General features: G+C 38.6%; 1 protein-coding gene across 3 annotated transcripts in view; it reads left to right on the forward strand.

Annotated features, from left to right (window-relative positions):
- The window catches only part of LOC127622923 (mucin-5AC-like), a 184,120-nt gene that overhangs the window by 157,158 nt on the left and 3,462 nt on the right, over positions 1-23,500 (forward strand). The window contains exon 4 of one of the 3 annotated variants that reach the window (XM_052097114.1): positions 9,785-9,833. The exons of the other annotated variants lie outside the window; for them this stretch is intronic. Within the exon in view, the coding sequence (XP_051953074.1) occupies positions 9,785-9,821 (37 nt within the window). The 3' untranslated portion in view covers positions 9,822-9,833. Of the gene's footprint in view, positions 1-9,784; positions 9,834-23,500 lie in introns of those variants that run through there. 3 annotated transcript variants of the gene reach the window in all.

A 23,500-nucleotide genomic window follows, 5' to 3' on the forward strand; every position in this document is an offset into this window, starting at 1 on the left:
TCTGTAGGTCCATACAATGCAAGTGAATGGTGACCAAAACTTTGAAGCTCAAAATGCACTGAAAGGCAGCATAAAGGTAATCCATTTAGAGTAAATGTGGAGTAAAAACAGACCTTAAATAATGTTTCTCACCCACAACTATCATATCACTTGTGAAGTCATTGATTTTACCACTGGAGTCACATGGGTTCTGGCCACCATTCACTCACATTGTATGGACCTACAGAGCTGAGATATTCTTCTAAAAATCTTCATTTGTGTTCTGCAGAAGAAAGAAAGTCACACATCCGGGCTGGTATGAGGGTGAGTAAATAATGAGAGAATTTTCAATTCTGGGTGAACTATCCCTTTAAGTAGTGCTGTAAATGTATTGTTCATTGTAAGTTAATGTTAGCTAATGAAGTTAATTAATGTTAACAAACAAAACATTTCAGAAAATGTAGGTATTACTATTTTCCAACAAATTAGAGACTTTTACAGCAACATTTGTCTCCGGGTCAGCTGCCTTCTCAAAAAATGCTGCCATGTTACTTTTAGATAAAGATTGATGGATCTTCTTCGTGACAGCAATGGCTCAAAATGTAAATGTTGCCAGAGTTGATGCCAGAGTTTATATACAAAGTTGGAGGACATGAGTACAAAACCTTTTCAGGGTTAAGAAAGTGAATAGTGTCATGTTTGATTTCATTTCACACAGTTAGGGAGTGGTGGTGGCGTAGTGGGCTAAAGCACATAACTTGTAATCAGAAGGTTGCTGGTTCGATCCCCACGGTCACCACCATCGTGCCCTTGAGTAAGGCACTTAACTCCAAGTTGTTCCGGGGGGATTGTCCCAGTAATAAGTGCACTGTAAGTCGCTTTGGATAAAAGCGTCTGCCATGTAGCATCTGCCACATTATGATTAAATGTAAATATAATGAATGAAAGTGTCCATTAACGGGACGGTTACTGAGATTAAGCAAATAGTATTCGGCTGGTCATGTGATCTCAACATGGCAGCACCCATGATGGGACCCCCTCCATGTAGAATAAAACAGCTTTTTATAAAGTTACTGATATGAATGGAGTCTTCAACTCGTGTCAGTGCTCATTATTTTATACATATGTTTCTAAACTACTCTGTATAACTTTGGGAGTAAAACTTGGTGGACATATGCTGCACCATCTTCTGTCTCTGCCCAACAACAGATGGTAACAACAGAAAGACGATGTAGAAATTGCTATCTGTACAACAGGCGAGCAATATGAGCGCTCCAAATTAGCCAAGGTATAAAGTACAACCATAAAATAACCACAAACGTTCTTCCTCACCGCTCAATTTAGCAACATACTTAGTTTTTATTGGAGGGCATCGTCAGGGCAACAAGAACCGCTTTTACATCTGTACTCACTCCCACTTGACTTCCTCTATTTCCTGTGATTCTTTTCGGTGTTTGAAGTTTGGTTCGCAGCTAAATCATTTGCATAATATATCGGAACATGCTAGTTGTGGCGTGAATATGTACCACAGTCTGATAATTGATGACCGTCATTCTATACTTAACGTCCTGGTACGCGTGGATTCCGCAATTTAGGGCATCCAAGGCGTAACACACTGTATACCTTAAGTATGAGCGACGCAACATGACAAATCGAAATTACTCTTATTATACTATAACTATTATATATACTATAATTTGACTGATCTAGTTTTGTCACAACCTCTACTTTCTTGTTTGAGTCCAGGACAGCCAGGCCAACCCGTCTATGTAGTTTGAGCATTAGTGATGCAACATCACAAAACCAGATCACTTTGTTGATTATAATGGGAACAGTTTTGTGGCGGCACATTACTCTTGCTCAAAAATGTATGTGCTATGTGGATTAAAATAGTTGGCCTGGTATGCTGTGTGTGTGTGTGTGTGTGTGTGTTAGTGTCTATGAGAGGATTATAGGTACATCACACTTTGATCCTGATTACACTGACTGATCGATACAGGTTTTAGCAGTACCAAATCTCAACAACCCTGATGGATTGTCTCACACACATGCACACACATTGCAGCAAAGCTTCAATGAATCCCTCTACCGCAACCAAACATTGAGCTTGAGGCCAATAAAACCATCTTTTGTGCATGTGTGTGTGCATATAATAGAGAGAAAGAAAGACCTGATGGTGTGAGTCACATTGTAAAAAATTATCACTTTAGGACACACACATGCACAAGTGTGTCTTGCATGCTGAAAATAATATTTTCAAAATAATCAAGCCTATCATTACACTGAAATAATTTAGCTCTTTTTGCAGTATCATTATTATCAATAGGGTGTTTTCTTGGCTCTGGAGGGCTTAACATCAGATTATCTTAAGCTATGCTCTCAGCTATGTATCCTGGTAATTACCACATAGTATGTACACTTCCTTGTATGTTGCATTGACAAGGAAGATGAACAGGAGACAATATATATATATTTAAAATTGCTCCTGTAAGGGGGTTAAGATGGGCAAGGAGGAGGCGAGAACCGGCTTGACGATGTAAATAATATTTTAATGAGAAACTTAAAAGACAAACACACACATGACGGACATGTCTGTAAACTATCTCTCTTTCTCACAATCCTCCGCAGTCGGCCTTTATCCCTCTCGGAGGCTTGATTAGCCTGATAAGGGACCGGGTGTGTATAATCACAACCCGGCCCCGCCCTCCCCCCTGCCACATTCCTCCCTCGTACTCTCAGGCAGGGGGGCCCCCGGCATGACATACATGATGTACACAAGATGGTTCTCCCGCTCCAGGCGGTCGGCAGCGAGCCCCTCCCCGCTCGCGGTCGGCGGTCTCAAACCCCGCCGCGTTTCAGCGGCTGGTAGGTGACTCCTCCACCCCTGGCAGCGGCCCTGACTACTCCAGGCGGTCGGTTAGGAGCCCCTTCTCCCCTCGCGGTTGGCAGCCGTCGTCCGCTTACAGGCGGCCGAGCTCCTCGTCCCCCGGCAGATGGCCGCGGCTGCTCCATTGGGGTGGACGGTAGTGGCGAGAACTTCAATGTAAGGGGGTTAAGATGGGCAAGGAGGAGGCGAGAACCGGCTTGTAAATATAAATAACAATTTAATGAAAACTTAAACCAAAACACACAAACATAAACACACACACACACACACACGACGGATATGCCCGTAATTCTCTCACTCTCGAACCGTCGTCACCGGCCGCCTTTATCCCTCGCTCACCCCATCAGGCCGATTGGGGTCCGGGCGTGCAACATTCCAGCCCGGCACTGCCCCACTCCGCTCCACAGCTCCAATTAAAATCAACACGGCATAATAAAATTAGATTGCTGCAATTAAAATCAATGCAATGCAACAAAACTAGATTGCTCAGATTAAAATACAGTAAATGCAAGGCAACACAACTAGATCCCTATAAATTAAAATCAGTGTAGTGCAACATATTTAGATCACTCCAATTAAAATAGATGCAATGCAACAAAACAAGAGCGCTTAAATGAAAAATAACAATTTTAAGTCTCGCTCAGGACAGAAATAACTGTATCACCTTCAGTGCTGTAAACAGTGTCTGTTTATTTGTGTGTGTGGTTTGCATCCATCTTCGTGTGAGCATGCAACCAACAGGCCTTTTTCTGGAAGTTTCTTGTAGAAGCAATCCATCAACAGTTCCCTTCTGCTCCACCGGGCATCACTCAATAACTCCCCAACGTCCACTGGTTTGATACACTTTCCTCGTCAGTACACACACACACACACACACACATACAGACAAACACACGCACCTGACACACACACACACAGACCCGTGTGCTTCATAAGCATTCAAAAGCTAAGCTGTCAAACATTCACGGCTGCAACACCGAACACAAATAAACAAACATAGATGTGTATACACAATTCAAAGAAAGGGGAGAGACTCCAATTAATGTAAAGGCTGTTTTTGTAGCGCAATTGTCTTACACACAATTCTTATCAGTGTCTCTTTCACATGGCTGGTGAACGTGTCTACCGTACTCTTCCACTCCATCGCATACATCCTCTATCTCAGACCTCCACACCTATTGTGTGTGAGTGTGTGTGCAAATGTGGAAAATTCGGAGAGTGAGAAACCAATAGTCTGAGAGGGGATTTCACTATGAAAGAATTGTGCCCGCTAATAGTGTAGTTAAAATCTGTCTGTGTTGTTTTAGTACCCAATACACTTAAGTAATTATATAATTCTGGTAACGGTGCAAAACCCCAAAATTGCTAAATGCAATTTGCGCAACACAATTACCCATTTTGCAAGCAAGTTCTGAGTGCTTGACTGGATGATGCAGTGTACTACTGTAATCGGGAATACTTTACTGGAACTGTTAGGAACAATTCCTTCATGATTGACTCACCTTTAAGCCATCCCAGATGTGTATGACATTCCTTCTTCAGCAGAACCGAAGTAAAGATTTTTCTTAGCACATTTCAGCTGTTTTTGTCCATAAAATGCAAGTGAATAGGTGCCATCAAGCTGCTGGCTATTTGATGGTCCAAAAGGCATATTTAGGCAGCATAAATGTAATCCACTTTTGCTAGGTACCAATTTTTTTTAAAGATAAAACGTTTTGATTATTAATAATTTTTTTTACATAAACCTATCGAGTCTTGTGGATTACTTTTATGCTGCCTAAAAATGCCTTTTGGACCGTCAAATATTCAGCAGTCTAATGGCACCCATTCGCTTACATTTATGGATAAAAATCTTCACTTCGGTTCTTCTGAAGAAGGAAAGTCATACACAACTGGGATGGCTTAAAGGTAAGTAAATCACGAGAGGATTTCCATTTTTTGGTGAACTAACCCTTTATAAGACTCAGGAATACTACAGAATTTTTCTGCAGCCTTTTGAAGTTGACTCTTTTGACCTTTAGCCTATATCAAGCGATTTAGCCTTTTAAAGCATACTCTTTTGACCACTAACCTATACAGACTGATTTAGCCTTTTAAAGTATACTCTTTTGACCACAGATGATAAAGAGCCTATATGGAGCTCTTTATCATTTTAAAGTTGACTTTTTTGACCACTAACCTATACAGACTGATTCAGCCTTTTAAAGCATACTCTTTTGACCACGGGCCTATAAGGAGCTCTTTAGCATTTAAAGTTGACTCTTTTGACCACTTGCCTATACAGACTTATTCAGCTTTTTAAAGTATACGCTTTTGACCATTAGCCTATATCGAGTGCTTTAGCCTTATAAAGGTTACTCTTGACAACTAGCCTATATGGACACGTTCGACACTTGTGCACAATGTACATAATCCCTTACAAAAAATCTAGACTTCTGATAAATTTGCTGCAAACTTGCCAAATATTTCCCACTTATTATTTTCACATGCAAATTAGTTTGCATTTCACTGCAAATGTTTGCCAGAAGTTTGCAGCTCTTCACTGCTAGTGGTGAACCTGCAGAATACCCTTTAGCGACCATGAAGTGTTTGCCACAAAGCTCATTTGCATGTGAAAATAATAAGTTGCGAATTTCCAGCATGTTTGCGGCAATTATACATCAAGTTTGCCAGAACTCTCCATTCCGAAATTGACATAGAAATGAGGTGTGGTTACACTGAAAAGAGTTACAAAATGAGTTACTGTAATCTAATTACTTTTTAGTAAAAAAAAAAAGTAAATTATTGCATTTCAGATTCTTGGTATCAGTTTACACTCTGAGAAAAAGGGAAAGTGGCTCTATTGAAAATACTAATCCAGTATACTTAAAATCAAATTAATACATTTAAGATGAGAACATAATTATATTGCATAAAGTCCCAGTGATATTCAATACAGTCATCAAAAAGTAATAAGATCACATTGTTATGAAACGTTCAAATGGATTCAGGCTTTCCCCCCCTTTTTCACCCAATTTGGAATGCCCAATTCCCAATGTGCTTTTAAGTCCTCGTAGTGGCGTAGTGACTCACCTCAATCCGGGTGGCGGAGGACGAATCCCAGATGCCTCCATGTCTGAGACCGTCAACCTGCGCATCTTATCACGTGCCTTGTTGAGCTACAGAGACATAGCGCATGTGGAGGCTTCACGCCATCCACCGTGGCATCCTCGCTCAACTCACCACATGCTCCACTGAGAACGAACCACATTGTAGTGACCACGAGGAGGTTACCCCATGTGACTCTACCCTCCCTAGCTACTGGGCCAATTTGGATGCTTAGGAGACCTGGCTGGAATCACTCAGCACACCCTGGGGTTCAAACTAGTGAACTAGAGATTTCCAGGGGTGGTAGCCAGCGTCTTTTCCACTGAGCTACCCAGGCCCCAGATTCAGACTTCTAACAGGTGGTGTTCACTCATTTAAAAGGAGCTAATGCAACACAATTCTTTAGCATTTGGTCTCAACTTTATTTCATTGTGTACAGTCCATCTATGTTCACCTAATCCAATTATGTTGGTACTAAGTGAATAATATTAATTGATTTTCATCAATGAATGGATGAAACTTTTCAGGGGATTTCCAGTTCACAACATGCTTTGCATGGGACTGGGAGACTACATTTTCCAATGAAGTCTTGTTATAATGTATTTCTATACAAAATAAAACAAGTTGGGACTTGTTTCTGCCATGTTGAGATCATATGACCATTCGAATTTAACCAGTTTTTTCTCAAGCAATCCCCCATAATTGGACACTTTCACTTGTGGAATTAATTCTGGCTAACCTCATATAGCGCATTTTTATAATGACATCGGTGACAGAGAACTTCTGTTTTTGCTAATGCTGCATCTATGGTGTCAGCACAACATAAACACAAATAATACTGAGTGCAGCTTTTAAAGGTAAAGCAATTAGTCATGTGATTGCAATTTTGGAGAAGTGATTAGCATTCAGTAGTGGATTGCTTTTCTTTTCTTTTTTTGAGTAAGTTACCCAACACTAATGGTGTGTTAGACACAGTTCTTTGCGCTGAAAAACTGCGCGCGGACTGTGCCTAAAGTCTTCATGGTTTCCTTTGAACACATGATTGTCTTAGTGTTCCTCACGCTTCAGGGCGAATCATTCGTTTGAGGAGAGAGATGTTTTGGATCATAAAGTACAGAGTACTGAGTGTGTGTGTCTTTGTATAAGTTTCTCTCTGATGTTACAGATGGGTTTTGTTTCGCCTCGGGTCAAAGTCCTCAATACAACAGGGTCATTTTATCACTTCATAATCTGATGCCATATGGCGGTGAGGCTGTGGTGTAGTGGCTTCATAATGTGCTCACGAATGTGTTACTGGGTGTACATTTTGTTTGTGATCCCTCAAAAGAATTGTATAGAGAATAACTTATTTTAAGTGTGAGTTCTGCAATGGCTACATTGTTTGTCTTGTATTTGTGTTTGAGGTGGTTTGAGAAGGCAATGCAAGATATTGCCTTAATTGACATTTGTAGCCATGTCTAGTAAAATCTTGCAAATTAACGTATTGAAAAGCCCAGGTCACCCCAAAATCAAAATATAAATCAAAAATAAAAGGTTAGAAATATTTTTTGCATATTAAAGTAATAGTTCAAACAAAAATGAAAATGTGTATGATGTGCGCAGAACAGAAATGAAGATTTTTAGAAGAATATCTCAGCTCTGTAGGTCCATACAATGCAAGTCAGCAGGGTCCAAAATTTTAAAGCTCAAAAAAGCAGATAAAGGCAGCATAGAATAAATCCACACAACTCCAGTGGTTAAATCCATGTCTTCAGAAGTGATATGATTGGCGTGGTTGAGAAGTAGATCAATATTTAAGTAATATTCTTTTTTACTATAAATCTACTTTCAAACAGACCTCCTATACGAGCTGACAAGAGTTCTTCTGTTTTTTTGGCGATTCAAATTCTAAGTGCATATCGCCACCTACTGGGCAGGGAGGAGAAAGAAAAAAAGGGAGAGATAAAGGAAAAGAAAATAATAGTCATATTTGCAAAATAGCCCAGTAGGTGGCGATATGCGCAAAGAATGCAAATTGCCAAAAAGCAGAAGAAGAAGATCTGTCATGAACGCACATAGGAGGGCTGTTTGAAAGTGGAGATTTATAGTGAAAAATGTCTTTTCTCATCCACACCGATCATATAGCTTCTGAGGACATGGATTAAACCACTGGAGTCGTATGGATTACTTTTATGCAGTCTTTATGTGCTTTTTTTATCTTAAGTTTTGGACCCTGTTGACTTGCATTGTGAGGATCTACAGAGCTTCAAAAATCTTAGTATGTGTTCTGGAGAAGAAAGAAAGTCATTCACATCTGGGATGACATGAGGGTGAGTAAATGATGACAGAATTTTCCTTTATGGGTGAACTTTCCCTTTAAGCCTATTTGTCGGACCATTAATAAATGTTGGCCTTGTTGGATTATTTTCATGACAGTTAAGGTAATTTAAACCTCTTTCCCGATTCTATTGTAATGTGGAAAAATATATAGATTTATATTAAGTATATAAGAATATATATATATATATATATAAAAGAAATCTTTGTATTACTGTAAAATAGTAAAAAATAAATTATTATGGTAAATAGAATATGGGCGGAAATTATGTAATGACAACTGAATTTTTTCTTATATACTTAAAATAAATCTATATTTATAGATCACTTTCTGTTGATTTTGATATATGACCTGGCCATTTTTTAGTAAACAAATAAACAAAATAAAAGCCACACTGGCATACATTCAGGCAAGGGCTAACTATATAATGAGGGTAGATTTTAACCAAAACTTTGAACCATGACTGATTTTTCATAAATGTCAAATTTCCACATATGTTTAGAATTTGTATTAATTAATCACAATTTCTGTTGGCCAAAACAAATATTATTATCATGACAAAGATCAGAGCAAATGCCATTTAATTTAAATGATGCACCATCACGTCATCTGTGGATTCCTGATCCTCTGAATGCACCTGCGATAGTGAACCCTCAATGAAATCGTATGCTTAACCCCATTAAGACTAACCACAAACTGATTAAATGGTCCCTTGCACGATGGTTTTGATTTAAATAGGCTATATGTAAGACAGCATCTCTAATTTTCACACACCCTACCTGAACAACGTTTTCATATCATAGCGGAAAATGAGGTACTTGTTCCAGAGGCGTTGCAGTTAAAGTAAATTGCACCTCTCAATTGTGACAAGTAGGTTAATGTGTTCTGTCTCTTGATAGACCTCTACGTCGCTTTATTTAAATATTGCTTTTCCAATAAAATCACAGAGGCTTTTCCCAGAGTTCAGTGTAATGAAGTCTCAGCACTAGTGTATTTTAACTGGTCGTCTTGTTACTGAGGGCTGATTGAATTTTGGAAATACTTAGCTAAAAGCGACAGCAGTGTTTTGCCATGAAAACACTTTTATTCATGTTTAAGCATACTGAAATCAATCTAAATTGGTGGATAGAGGTGGCCTGCTTATGATGCTGTCCAAAGGCATTAAGACATTTTAAATAATACAAGAATAACTCTAGATATCTTGCAAATAGTTGCCATCTGGAATATGACAAACTGTCCATCTCAAAGCTGTCTATTAATTTGCTATATATGAGTTTGGAAAAATAATTGTATATTACAGTCATCTTCCGTTAGACAGATTAATCTAACAAAAGCTGTCAAGAATGTGTCCGAGTCAAATTTAAAAGAACAGTAAAAAATGGTTAAATGTTTGCATCGTTACAATATTTTCATTACAACTAAGCACCTACTTGTTTTAACCTGTCCTCCCCCAATTGTCATTATCCTTTAATTATTATATATGCAAAGACAAAGAACAACCTTCCTCTATCAAGGACAGAAAGAGATGTGGAAGACCAGATGTACAACTAAACAAGAGGATAAGTACATCAGAGTCTCTAGTTTGAGAAATAGACGCCTCACATGTCCTCCGCTGACAGCTTCATTGAATTCTACCCGCTCAACACCAGTTTCATGTACAACAGTAAAGAGAAGACTCAGGAGGTCTTATGGGAAGAATTGCCAAGAAAAAGCCACTTTTGAAATAGAAAAACAAAAAGAAAAGATTCGAGTGGGCAAAGAAACACAGACATTGGACAACAGATCATTGGAAAAGAGTGTTATGGATCTAAACCCCATTGAGCTTTTGTGGGATCAGCTAGACTGTAAGGTGTGTGAGAAGTGCCCGATAAGACAGTCACATCTATGGCAAGTGCTACAGGAAGTGTGGGGTGAAAGGTCAAGTGCTACAGGAATTGTGGGGTGAAAGGTCACCTGAGTATCTGGACAAACTGACAGCTAGAATAACAAGGATCTGCAAATCTGTCATTGCTGCACATGGAGGATTTTTTTGATGAGAACTCTTTGAAGCAGTTTAAGAAGTTCTGAACATTTCTTTAAAATTATAATAGTCATTTGTCATGTTATTAATGTCCTGACTATACATGTGTTCAGTTGAATGCCACTTTGGTGAATCAAAGTACCAATTTCTTTCCATAAGAGCAAAATTTGTACATTATTCCAAACTTTTGGCCGCCAGTGAGTATATATATACACAATAAAATTGATACTGCTACTACTTGTAAAAATAATAATTATTTAATTGTTTAAAGTACAATTGTGAGTACTTATGATGGCAGTACATGTTTTATTTGTTACTAAATGTAATCCCATATATACAGAATACAGTGAGTTTTGCATACTGCACCCTGGAGAAAACAGGTGGTACTTCAAGCGTGAATTGCTCATATGGAAGTAATATTTAATATATACTTAATATTTACCTTTTTATGCAAAATGTGTATATACAGTACACAGATGAGCCAAAACATTATGACAACGCACAGGTGAAGCGAATAACGTTGATCATCTCCTAACAAGGCCACATGTCATAGTTTGGGTAGATTAGATGGTAAGCGAACAATCAGTTCTCATAGTCAACGTGTTGAATCCAGGAGAAATTGGCAAGAGTAAATAACTGAGTGACTTTGACAAGGGTGAAAATGGGGAAGTGATGGCACCAGGAATACACTGTGGGAAGATGACAAGCCGGTGGAGGGAGTGTGATGCTCTGGGATATGTTCTGCTGGGAAACCCTGGGTCCGGCCATTCATGTAGACATCAATTTGACATGTGCCACCTACCTAAACATCATTGCAGACCAGGTACACCCCTTCATGGCAATGGTATTCCCAGATGGCAGTGACCTCTTTCAGCAGGATATTGTGCCCTGCCACACTACACACGTTGTTCGGGAATGGTTTGAGGAACATGAAAAGTTCAAAATGTTGCCCTGGCCTCCACATTCCCCAGATCTCAATCATAATCTTTTTAGAACCTACATACAAAAGAACCACTGGAGAAAACACACATTTGTGTAATTGGACAGTTGACTTAGACACGTATAGTTATTGAGTCTGTGTGACTTCCCAGTCTGACAACTAGACTCTCCTCTACTTTAAGAAACTACTTTAAAAACATCTGTGTGCTTAAAGTGACAGTCATCATAAAATCACGAGTATGAACAATAACACTACAAGCCATTACCCAAACAGGGACAACATGTACTCCCATATTTCATACATATCTCATTAAACCGTTTTCATGCTCTAAGCTCAAAAGCCGCGTCATATAGACAAGATCATACAAACAGCTCGTAAGATATGCCCGCTGATCAAAGTGTTCTTTAGTGTGCAGGGACAATCCTGAGAGCAAACAGCAGACATTAAAGGGAAAGCATGTGTGACGCTCCTGTTCTATCTGCTCCATACGGGATTCGAACCGGCGTCTCCGGCATGGAAGGCGGGTGTGCTAACAAGGAGGCTAAAGGCTACAGCCCCTAGCCTCAGTCGCTAGTGCACCTCTTGAGGTCAGGAGAGTGAGGTTTATACACATTGCACAGCTATTTATCAGCTGGATCCCGTTACACATGCATAATTGAAAGACAAGTGATTTGTGTGAAAGTGAATTAAAGTCATTGAGCATGTTTACATGCACACCAATATGCTAATTACTCTCAAAAATCAGCTCATTTAAAAAAATACAACAAAGCAAGGAAACAGAGTTTACATGACATTTGATATAATCACGTTATATTCTGCTTTTGACAAAAAACAAAACGTAAGAAGCATGGCCCTACGTAATTTCCATGTATGGTATGAAGTGCAAATGTCCTTGTGTTTCAGCTGCCGGACAGCAATTCTGAAGCAAATTTCCCAACGTCTTTGAGGAAATGCAATGTGATGGTTGTACAAAGTAACATTTATCGTTAACAGTGTTATCAAATGGGATAGTAGGACAACAGTGTCGTTACAACATGGGCCACCATCTTGATTGTTTCAGGTTGAATGGATCACTTGACTTTGTCACATGACAAAAAGCATGTTCAAATGTATCAACTCGGGAGAGTGTTTTTGAAAATCTCAGTCTTTGCTGGACAGAAATTGCATCTCAGTGTGGATGGAAGGCCATTTTCAAAAGAAGACATATTAGTGTGGAGGTGGCCATAGTTGACTGCATATTAAGCTGGGATGCAAAAAATACAATCACACATCACCTTTAAAGGGTTAGTTCACCCAAAAATGAAAATTCTCTAATAATTTACTCACCCTTTTGCCATCCCAGGTGTGCATGACTTTCCCTAATCAGCAGAACACATTTGAAGAAAAATATAAAAAAATCTTAAATCAGAAGGTCCTTAAAATGCAAGTGGATGGTCCTCAGACCTGCGAAGCTCCAAAAAGAACAAACAGCCAGCATAAACATTATCCATATAACTCTGCTGGTTAAATACATGTCCTCTTAAGTGAAACGATCGCTATTGGTGTGAAAAATATCAATATTTTAGTACTTTTTAACTATAAATCATCACTTCCGGTCAGCAGCAGTGTTGGCATGTTCACGTGAGAGCAGACCCACGTGCAGCACACCCGGAATAGCTGAGTGGGAGGAAAACTGTACAGATGCTTCGTTGGTTTTGGTTCAGATCTGTATTTATCTGGGCCAGCATCACGAGGGGGCGTTAGGGGGTGACACCCCCTCCCCCAGACTATCCCGCCCCCTCAATTAAGATGAACGTGAAAAGGGATTTTAAGGATGAAATAGGGATTTTGAAAAAAAACACAAAGTGTACCGCTGTTTTAGTGTTAATATTAGGCTATAATACCAATATTTTAGTTAAGGGCAGTCTGTTACGCAAAGTCACATTTTGATTGGTTGCCTCACATTATATTACGCTGTTTTGAACTTCCTGTGCCACAAAATAACAAATGTGTGAACATTGCATGAAGGTTGCATTTTATTTATATGGACAGTGAATTCAGAAATGGATTAAAAAGAATGAACCTAGATCAGCTGCTACTAGCTCTGGTCCTGGGCTCCATACAAGCAGTCTGGAGAACACAGGCCTGCATCCGTCACTCTCAATTACCACTCAGCCTGGAAAAAGCAACGACTCGCCATCACAATCAAGTGTGCCAGAGGACCTTGGCAATGACAAGCCAGCCCAGATTCATCGCAAGCAGTTTCCAAAGAAACAACAGCTTAAAAATGACTGTAAGCGATCGTTGTCGGCAAATTGGTACAAGGAGAGGGACTGGCTTGAATATTTACAGCAAGCAGATTCTGTTTTTGTTTTCCCTGTCGGAAGTTTGGTGGGAGTGACTCTGTTTTCACAACCTATGATTTTAGCAATTGCAAGCATCACAGGATGACATTCAAATATCTTGCCTGTGTGATGTACAAAGGTTTTAGCCTAATGGACCCACCTAATAGGATGCTGCAAGCTGAACAAATCATGGCAATTCGGCACAAACAAATTGCTTGTTCTTGCATTGAAAGTCTACAAATGGATGCTGAGTTTGCAAATCTGTGGGCTGACCGTGTAGGTGCACATTATGTGATTCCTGCACCTCCAAAACGCCAGTGACAGGCCAGAAAGTCTCTACAAGGCTTCATTGTGAACGAGAGTCTTGGTCAGCATGAAGTGAACATTGAACAGGAGTGCAAGTGGCTGTTTTTGGCATTATTGACTCTAATTGAGAAATGGACATGCATTTCAGCAAACATAATAGCAAGTACATGGCAGCTTTGGATGCATTGGACCCTGGAATTGAGAACTTTTTGGATTCGGGGAAAAAGAAACCACTACTGGATTTAACCAACACCGAAATGGTGGAGTCACAGTTCACCGTTGCACATCAGTTTTTGCAAACATGATGCACAGGTCTGGACGAAAAAGTGACTCTGGGCCAATTTGTATCAGAGTCGGAGTGGTGGTGGTGTAGTGGGCTAAAGCAAATATCTGTTAATCAGAAGGTTGCTGGTTCGAGCCCCACGGCCACCACCATTGTGTCCTTGAGCAAGGCACTTAACTCCAGGTTGCTCTGGGGGGATTGTCCCTGTAATAAGTGCACTGTAAGTCGCTTTGGATAAAAGCGTCTGCCAAATGCATAAATGTAAATGCAAAATACTCCAGCATATTCCATGCCATGCCAGTGGTGCTGACTGCCTTCAAACATTTGGGCCCTCAACTGCTATGAGTGAGAACTATTTCTCAACGTTGAAGAACGTATTTTATTAGCACAGACGCAGCATGTTGCTTAGATGGAAAGCCAATCTGATCCATCTGGCATTTGAGAATGACCTGACCTGATTAGAAAATTCAAGGAAGAATGGAAGAAGATACTACCTAGGAGGTCTCATTGAAGAGAAGACTGCAACTCTACTGAGTATGCTAAAGGTATGCTGACATTTATTTTTTTCATGTTTTATAAGGTTAGATAATTGGTCTTTGTTAGTTGGTTATTTCACAGTATTGTTATTGTTTGTCACGGGTGGTGGTTCAGGCTTTTCTAACCTACAATAACATTATGCGTCTGTTAAACAAGTCACAATGAGCATGTGTGTCACAATGTGTAAATAGTAAAGCAGGCACAATACATTTTTGGTGATGGTGCTGTCGTGCTAACTTGTCTGTATTCACGGTTAAACCGCTGAAATGGTGTATCTAAAACATATTTCTGGTGGTCTAAGACATATTTATATCATGGATATCGATGAGTCGAGTTTTCGAATATGTAGGCCTAGGCTAGTTTGCATTACATATTTTGTAATAAGGTTATTTAATGCTCTGGCATCTGTAAGTTGCTCAGTAGCTTTTAGTTTCGTGGTTGTAGTAGTGACATGTTTGTTTATGGCCTGACAAATATGGGCTACTTGTGTTTTTCTAGTTGGGAATACTTTACGTTACGTCATCGCCCCATTTGGGTATTTCAAACGCCCCCTCTTCAGTACTCCGCTCTGATATTTGTATCTCTATGTTTACCCACAATGGGGCATTTGTGTGCTAATCCTGGATGTCTCAACTAAGAGAAAAACGTGACATTACGTCAATAGCCTGCCGACGTCAATACGTCTCACGAGAGACAGCGTGAACTCCGCCCTCTCTTGAATGCGTATATTGCTGCTGACTGGAAGCGATGATTTATAGTTAAAAAATACTTAAATATTTGATTGTTTCGCTTTGGAAGGCTTTAACTTAACCAGTGGAGTTGTATGGATGGAGAATGTTCTCGCTGCAAACTGTAATGTCATGTTCAGAACATCTGTTACTCTGAGCACGAGTTCAGAGTTGTGGATCACAGAACCACTCTAAATACACTGTAATAATGCTTATACACAATACAGACAGGACAGAGCAGCGTGCATAGACTTTGAAGCAAACAGCTTGATTTATCTATGAACTTAATTAAAACGTTGGAGCACTTTGTGGATAATAATCGCACAGTGTCATTCCGCAATTTTTATGAATTGTGCAGCCCTAATATATAAGTGTGTGTGTGTGCGTGCGTGTGCGTGTTTGTGCGCGCGCGTGTGTGTGTGTGTGCGTGTGTTTGTGTTATATGAATATATATTGTATTAATGACCGTTAAGTACATTACAGTAATAAAACAAAACACTAAAATGTGAATACGCATGTGCATTAAAACATCCACTACATTACTAAAATCCAATACGCATGGGATTAGATCCACTACATCACTAAAATCCAATATGCATGAGATTAGATCCACTACATCACTAAAATACAATATGCATGGGATTAGATCCACTACATCACTAAAATCCAATACGCATGGGATTAGATCCACTACATCACTAAAATACAATATGCATGGGATTAGATCCACTACATCACTAAAATCCAATATGCATGGGATTAGATCCACTACATCACTAAAATCCAATACGCATGGGATTAGATCCACTACATCACTAAAATCCAATACGCATGGGATTAGATCCACTACATTACTAAAATCCAATACGCATGGGATTAGATACACTACATCACTAAAATACAATACGCATGGGATTAGATCCACTTCATCACTAAAATCCAATACGCATGGGATTAGATCCACTACATTACTAAAATCCAATACGCATGGGATTAGATCCACTTCATCACTAAAATACAATACGCATGGGATTAGATCCACTACATCACTAAAATCCAATACGCATGGGATTAGATCCACTTCATCACTAAAATACTATACGCATGGGATTAGATCCACTACATCACTAAAATACAATATGCATGGGATTGGATCCACTACATCACTAAAATACAATACGCATGGGATTAGATCCACTTCATCACTAAAATCCAATACGCATGGGATTAGATCCACTTCATCACTAAAATACAATACGCATGGGATTAGATCCACTACGTCACTAAAATCCAATATGCATGGGATTAGATCCACTACGTCACTAAAATCCAATATGCATGGGATTAGATCCACTACGTCATCATGCTACAGTCTGCAGTGAGGAGTACTTGTATGTATGACGTTTTTGATGACTGTCTGAGATTTTGGAGCATCAAAGGTCTGATCACCATCCACTTGCATTTTAAGGACCTTCTGAGCTAAGACATGTTTCTGTTTTTCTTCAAATGTGTTCTGCTGAAGAAAGAATCTTATACATATCTGGGATGGCAAGTGGGTGAGTAAATGATGGGAGATTTATTTTTTTGGGGGGTGAACTATCCCTTTAAGAAAGAATATTAAGACTTGTTTCGGTCATGAACATATTGGCTGAGTGAAATTGACTTATTGATAATATTCAAAGATGCGAGCCCCAGTTGTGTACTGGTAAATAAAGATGCCTCTAAAACAAAGGTCCTTCTTCTACAGGCTATTTAGTGTGTACAAGGCTGTCCTCAAGTTTGCTCTTGGTATTTCTACTCTCTACGGTTTTGCCTTTTGTAACCTGGGACACACACACCTCTGTTCATTCTCTTTACTACACACGTATGCTGTTTACAACCTTGGAATCAAAAAGCCCTTTCAAGTGCAAATGAATGCTACTTTCCATCAGAAAGGAGTAACTCGAACAGATTTACAGATTTACATTTCTAAGAGGCAAAGTTTGTCTTGATAAACAGCACTCCGGTGCAGTTGTTGAGTTTAAAAATCAGCTCCAGAGGACAGATAGCTTGCCAACGTTACCGCCACCAATGCAAAATGGACATGGCTCATTCAAAACCCTCGAGGCCATATGTGACTTTGAGTGGTTAAACAGGAGGCGTTGCAAACATTACTTTAGCGTAATTGGAATCAGTCGAGTTGACTCAGCTGATCAAACCCAGGCTGTCGTTTGCCCGAGCAAGTCAGTTTTATCAGCGGAAAACAGTGTAAATCTTGTCTGCCAGGGACTTGTCAGGATTCAGGCTATGTTGTAAATACAGTCATAAATCCATAGATTAATGTCAGCAAAAGTGTTCGGTTAAGCAGTTTACAGATTAGCATGTGAGATTAGCGCTAATCAGAAGCTGTGGCTGTAACTCACACGTGTAAGCGGTGCATTCATGCCAACCCGTACAGAAATCTGATATATGGTCAGAAATGTTTTCACTGACATTAAAAAGTTGCATATATGCAACATATATGCACATGTATCATATATGATATGAAAGGCTTTTGAGGTATATCTCTCAATCATCATTACATTCCAGTCATGCCCACCGCCAAAAACACCATTTTGAAAATACTGACAGATCATTTTCATAAGATTTATTTAAAGTGGGAAGTGATATTTATAGTTATGTATTTTTACCTATGCAGCCTGCTCTGTCATTTTGAAGATCTTATTATTTTACATTACCAGTTATTATGATACAAAAAGAGCAGGATGTCCAGATACATATGACCCGATAAGGTCACATGCGTGAACTCTGAGCTCCAATACCAAAAGCCAATACTGTCTAGCATAAGAATGTACTGGGTAAACTTTCACCTACAAATTCAAATCACGAAATCTCCTATTGTGATTATTAAACTTCAAAGGCTGCAATTTAATCAAAAAAAATGTATAGTCTGCATGTGCAACATGCTTCAAAGTGAATGTGTGAATCCGGCTTCTATTACAATGAATACACCCAAACACCTGTGAAGCGTGCAGCACATACAGACTTTAGATTTCTTTAATTAAACCACAGACTCCACCAAAATAAAAATCTGATCATTATTTCTTATACGTATAATGCTTTATAGTGTTAAAACCAAGCCCTCACACATGAAATTGGCTAAAGCTGAAGAAACACCCTCATACATGAATGAGAACTTTAAATATAGTAGGCTATCTAATCCGAAAAACTTTTTGTACATATGCGGATTCTGCTTTTTGTGCACGCACAAACTTTATATTTTGAAAAAAAGTGAAGTTTCATGCATGAGTTTTTGAGTCCAGAGAATCAAACTCTCTGCAGTTCCAGCATCTTCCCCCTTCAGATAAATCATTTCAGAAAAAAAGACCCGCTGAGAATCTGAGCAGCATTCTGTCCCTCCCAGCAGTCCTAATTACCTCTCCTCTGCTCCTGAGAATGGATGGACCAGTGTCTGGACGTAAGATTACTTCCTCTACCCCATTCTATCATCACTGTCTTTTATTAACACCATCTTACACGAATAACATGCTCTTTTTTTTGAGAAATGTTAAGTATGGGGCTGGAATCAAAGCCTCTATTTTAAGGGTTTTAAGAGCAGAGCATCTTTTGAAGCTTTGCAGCAAATTATGTGCCTCTGTGTGGGTTGGAGTTGTACCCAGGGAGGGAAAAAGAGCTAATATGGGTGGGCTGGATTTGATAAAGAGGCATTAACAAGATTTGCCCTAATTTACAGCATCATACGCATCTGTGGGAAAAACTCACATTCTTCTTAGAATGAGACATCTCAATATCAGGGGTCCGCAGAATAGACGTCTGTAAGACATGAGTATTTTATAAGGGTGTTCAATAATTTCCATACATACAGTATTTAAGTGAATCCCACGAAAACCTGTCAAGAACTGGATTATATGTTCAAGTTATATTTCAAACTGAATATTTTTTTTTTTTTTATTTAAATAATAAAATATATATATATATAGAAAATTGTTTTTTAATTTTGACATTTTAATAAAAATTAAGCACATTAACTTCCAAATTATCATTAAGTCTCTATCAGTAGTGTAAAGCAATAATAATATTAATAATATAATAATAATCGTTTTTATAAAAACTATGCACATTTACTTGAAAATTCTCATTACTATAAAGCAAAAAAAAAAAAAAATGACAAATCTTACTATTAGTGTAAAGCAATACAAAAATTTAAAGTTTATCTAAATTAAGCACATTTGCCTGCAAATCCTCATTACTTTAATAAAAACAAATATTATCATTAAAGCAATTAAGTAAAACCTTTTTTTTGTATTTTGACATAATTTTTTTAAATAAAAAAATTAAGCATGTTTTCCTCCACATTATCATTACTGTAATGTAAAAAATCTAATTATAAGTAAAGCAATAAAAAATAAAATCTTCCTATATTATGGCATTGTTTTTATGAAAATTAAGCACATTTATCTGCAAATTCTGATTACTGTAATGCAAAAAAAATCTCATTATTAGTAGCAATAAAACAAAATCAAATCTTTTTGTATTATGACATAATTTATATGAAAATTAAGCAAATTTACCTGAAAATTATCATTACTGTCATGTAAAAAAAATCTCATTATTAGTAGTGTAAGCAATAAAATTAAATTCTCTTTTTTCTTTATTATGTCAGAAATTAAGACATTTATTTTCATAAAAATTAAGTAAGGTTTTTGCATTACTATAATGCAAAGAAATCTCATTATAATTAATGTAAAGTGATAAAAATGATATACTAAAATCATCATGCATCATGGAAGTATGTGTTTACTGATTTAAATTTATGCAGATTTGTATGAACAAAAGGCAGTTTTATTGTAGTACAGTAAAAATATGAATGAGAATCAACATTAAAAATAAGGGGAATTAATAATATAAAAAAAAATCCAAAAAATAAATAAATAAATCAATGGGTGTATTATGGTAATGACAATTAGGGAGGGAAATGTGCTTGATTGTCCTGATAAATATATGTCAAAATTCAACAAATCTTAACAGTCCTGAAGTAGGCTTCCTTTTATTTCATCAAAATGTCATTTTTCCTCTCTTCATTTTGAGGTGAAATGCGCCCCTTTTGTGAGAATAACCCATTTATTAGGTGTTGGTGACATACAGGGTTTATTGACATCTAAATTCACTGGCACAGACATTAGAAGTGTGCTTGGTACGGCATCGCTGTCATGTCAGCCTGTCAAATATAGACTCTGTGTGTCAGAAATAACTTGTATATATCAAAACATACAGTAGAGGATCGCAAGCTTGAAAATGGAACCCAAAACTCTTCAAAAAGCATGGTGATGCTCAGAAGGTCACATTTGAACTCCTCCTTGACCCATTATTTAATTGGACTGCCAAAAGTTGACATTTTTATAGTTTATTCCATATTTGACAGTATTGTATATTCCTTATTTATTTGTGAGATAACTGGATGTCACTTGCTGAATTAAATATGCAACGCAGTGAGCTCATGTGACAGCAATATAACATACTGATGTTTGAAATGTTTATTGTTGCATTACGCTTACTGATTTTTAAACAGTGAACAGTAGGCAGTACACAGTACTGTGCACTATGGCTTTGCTAGTATTCCATTCCAAACACAGACACTGAGATTATCCACCAGTAAGAAGTGAAAAGGGGCGAGTTACAAATAATGACTGGATAAGATTCCTGAGATCATGATCAGATAATGAAGGATGTTCCTGGAAAATGATGGAGAGCAGATTTGATTCAGCCGTGCAGGAAGCATCAAGCCAGAATTGGCTGATGTCGTGGAGACGGAATGTGGATCACACTGTGAGACGGGGAAAGCTTTCAGACAGTGAGTGAGATTGGACAGTGTAATTATAGTATAGAATGACACTTCTGTGAGGGGAACCAATGGCTTCACTGCCTTATTGATGTTATTGAGATGCACAATGATTGTGCTTAACTTGGTATTGAAGGTCAAGCTTGTTGTTTTGTTTTTTTGTATTTAGTAGGATTTTGGTTTTAGAAGAAATCTCAACAATGTCCAAAGACACCAAAGTCGGATTTCAACACAAACTCTTCCATTCTGATATTAGCCAACCAAAACATAGCGATACTTTTTGTTAGTTTTTTCACTCTTATTTTCTTAAAGTCAAAATGAAATGATGAATATTATGTAAGTGTTACCTTCGATTCCATTCTAATAAAAATATTTTCTTAATCAATATCTTAATCATGATAGTTTGAATCCCACTTCTAGAATCTGCACAATAATAGGGATATTCTAAAAAATGGTAAATGGTCTGCACTCACATAGCTTCTTTTTAACCTTAGTGGTATTCAAAGCACTTTATATCTCATTCTCCCATTCACACACACTCATACACCAATGGTGGCAGATCTGCCATGCAAGGTGCTAGCCTGCCATTGGAAGCAACTTGGGGTTCAGTGTCTTGCCCAGTGACACTTGGCATGTCAGCTTCATGTGGGATGGGACTTGAACCACCAACCCTGCGATTAGTGGCCGACCCACTCTACCACCTGAGCCACAGCTGCCCCAAAGCATTTCATTTTTATTTAGTAATGCCTTGATGAAGCTATTTTGCATATATTTACATATAGCCAGAAGCCATGTCACCCTGTAGCTCAAGACTGATTGCCTACTGAAAAAGGGCTGAGCCTGGTCAGAACCTGGATGGGAGACCTCCTGTATAATCGTTTGCTGCTGGAAGAGGTATTAGGGAGTCCAGCAGCGGATGCTCATACAGACTGTGTAGGTCCTAATGCCCCAGTATAGTGACAGGGACACTATACTGTAAAAAGGCACCGTCCTTTGGATGAGACGTTAAACCGATGTCCTGACTCTCTGTGGTCATTAAAATCCTAGATCACTTCTCGTAAAGAGTAGGGGTGAAACCTCGGTGTCCTGGCCAAATTCCCCTCAATCATGGTCCCCTAATAATCCCCATCCATGAATTGGCTCTAAAACTCCACTCTGATGTAATCTCTCCACCTAGTCCTGGGTCTTCCTCCCTAGGGAGGTTCCCAGGGGACATCCTTACCAGATGCCCAAACCACCTCAACTGGCTCCTTTCGATTCAATGGAGCAGCGGCTCTACTCCGAGCTCCTCACGGATGACTGAGCTCTCTAAGGGAGAAGCCCACCACCATTCTGAGGAAACCCATTTCGGCCGCTTGTACTCGCGACCTAGTTCTTTCGGTCATAACCCAGCCTTCATGACCATAGGTGAGGGTAGGAACTAAAATTGACCGGTAGATCGAGAGCTTTGCCTTCCTGCTCAGCTCTCTTTTTGTGACAACTGTGCGATAGAGTGAGTGCAATACCGCCCCCGCTGCCCCGATTCTCCGGCCAACCTCCCCAATAATATATATATATATATATATATATATATATATATATTAACAAGACTTTACTTTCTAGAAATCCCCAGTGCTAAAAGTCAAGTTAAAGAAAAGCTCGTAGTCATTGTAAATGCATTTTTTTATGACCTCATATTAATTGACAACGTGGAATATTTGTATAAACCTTTTCAAGTCAAGTTTATATATATAACTATATATACAGTAAATATCCTGATGTATGTGTTGGAAAGAAATCCTGACGTGCGCATTTAACCTGATTTGTGCAAACATGAGGCCTTTGGTCTCTAAGCTGATGCGAAAAGAGAGACTGCAAGGTAATTAGTTGGAAGAGGGGTTTTTGAAGAGCTTTAATAGTGGTATTGTAAAGAAAAGCACACGGTGTTCCCTGCCTGTCTGACATTGCCATTCTCTAGGGGATATTGTAAGCGAAGTGTGAGTGTGTGTGTATTAGCGCTTTTACACAAGAAACCACTCAATGCAGGTATTACTCTCGCTCTCTCCAACAAAGTGAGTGTGTGTATAAATATATCTGCAAGAAACAATAATCTCATTAGTCACATTTTGCATGAAGGGTTATGACCATGTTTTTCAGAAGCTCTCTACATCTATCCAGTCCATCCAGACTCTTGGAAAGCTGCTTCATGTCCACATCAGCATTTGCCAGCGATTTGGGCCACTGCATCATCAGCAACGATCCGAGCTTTCAGCT

The sequence above is a fragment of the Xyrauchen texanus genome, chromosome 3 (genome assembly GCF_025860055.1).
Source record: "Xyrauchen texanus isolate HMW12.3.18 chromosome 3, RBS_HiC_50CHRs, whole genome shotgun sequence".
NCBI lineage: Eukaryota > Metazoa > Chordata > Actinopteri > Cypriniformes > Catostomidae > Xyrauchen > Xyrauchen texanus.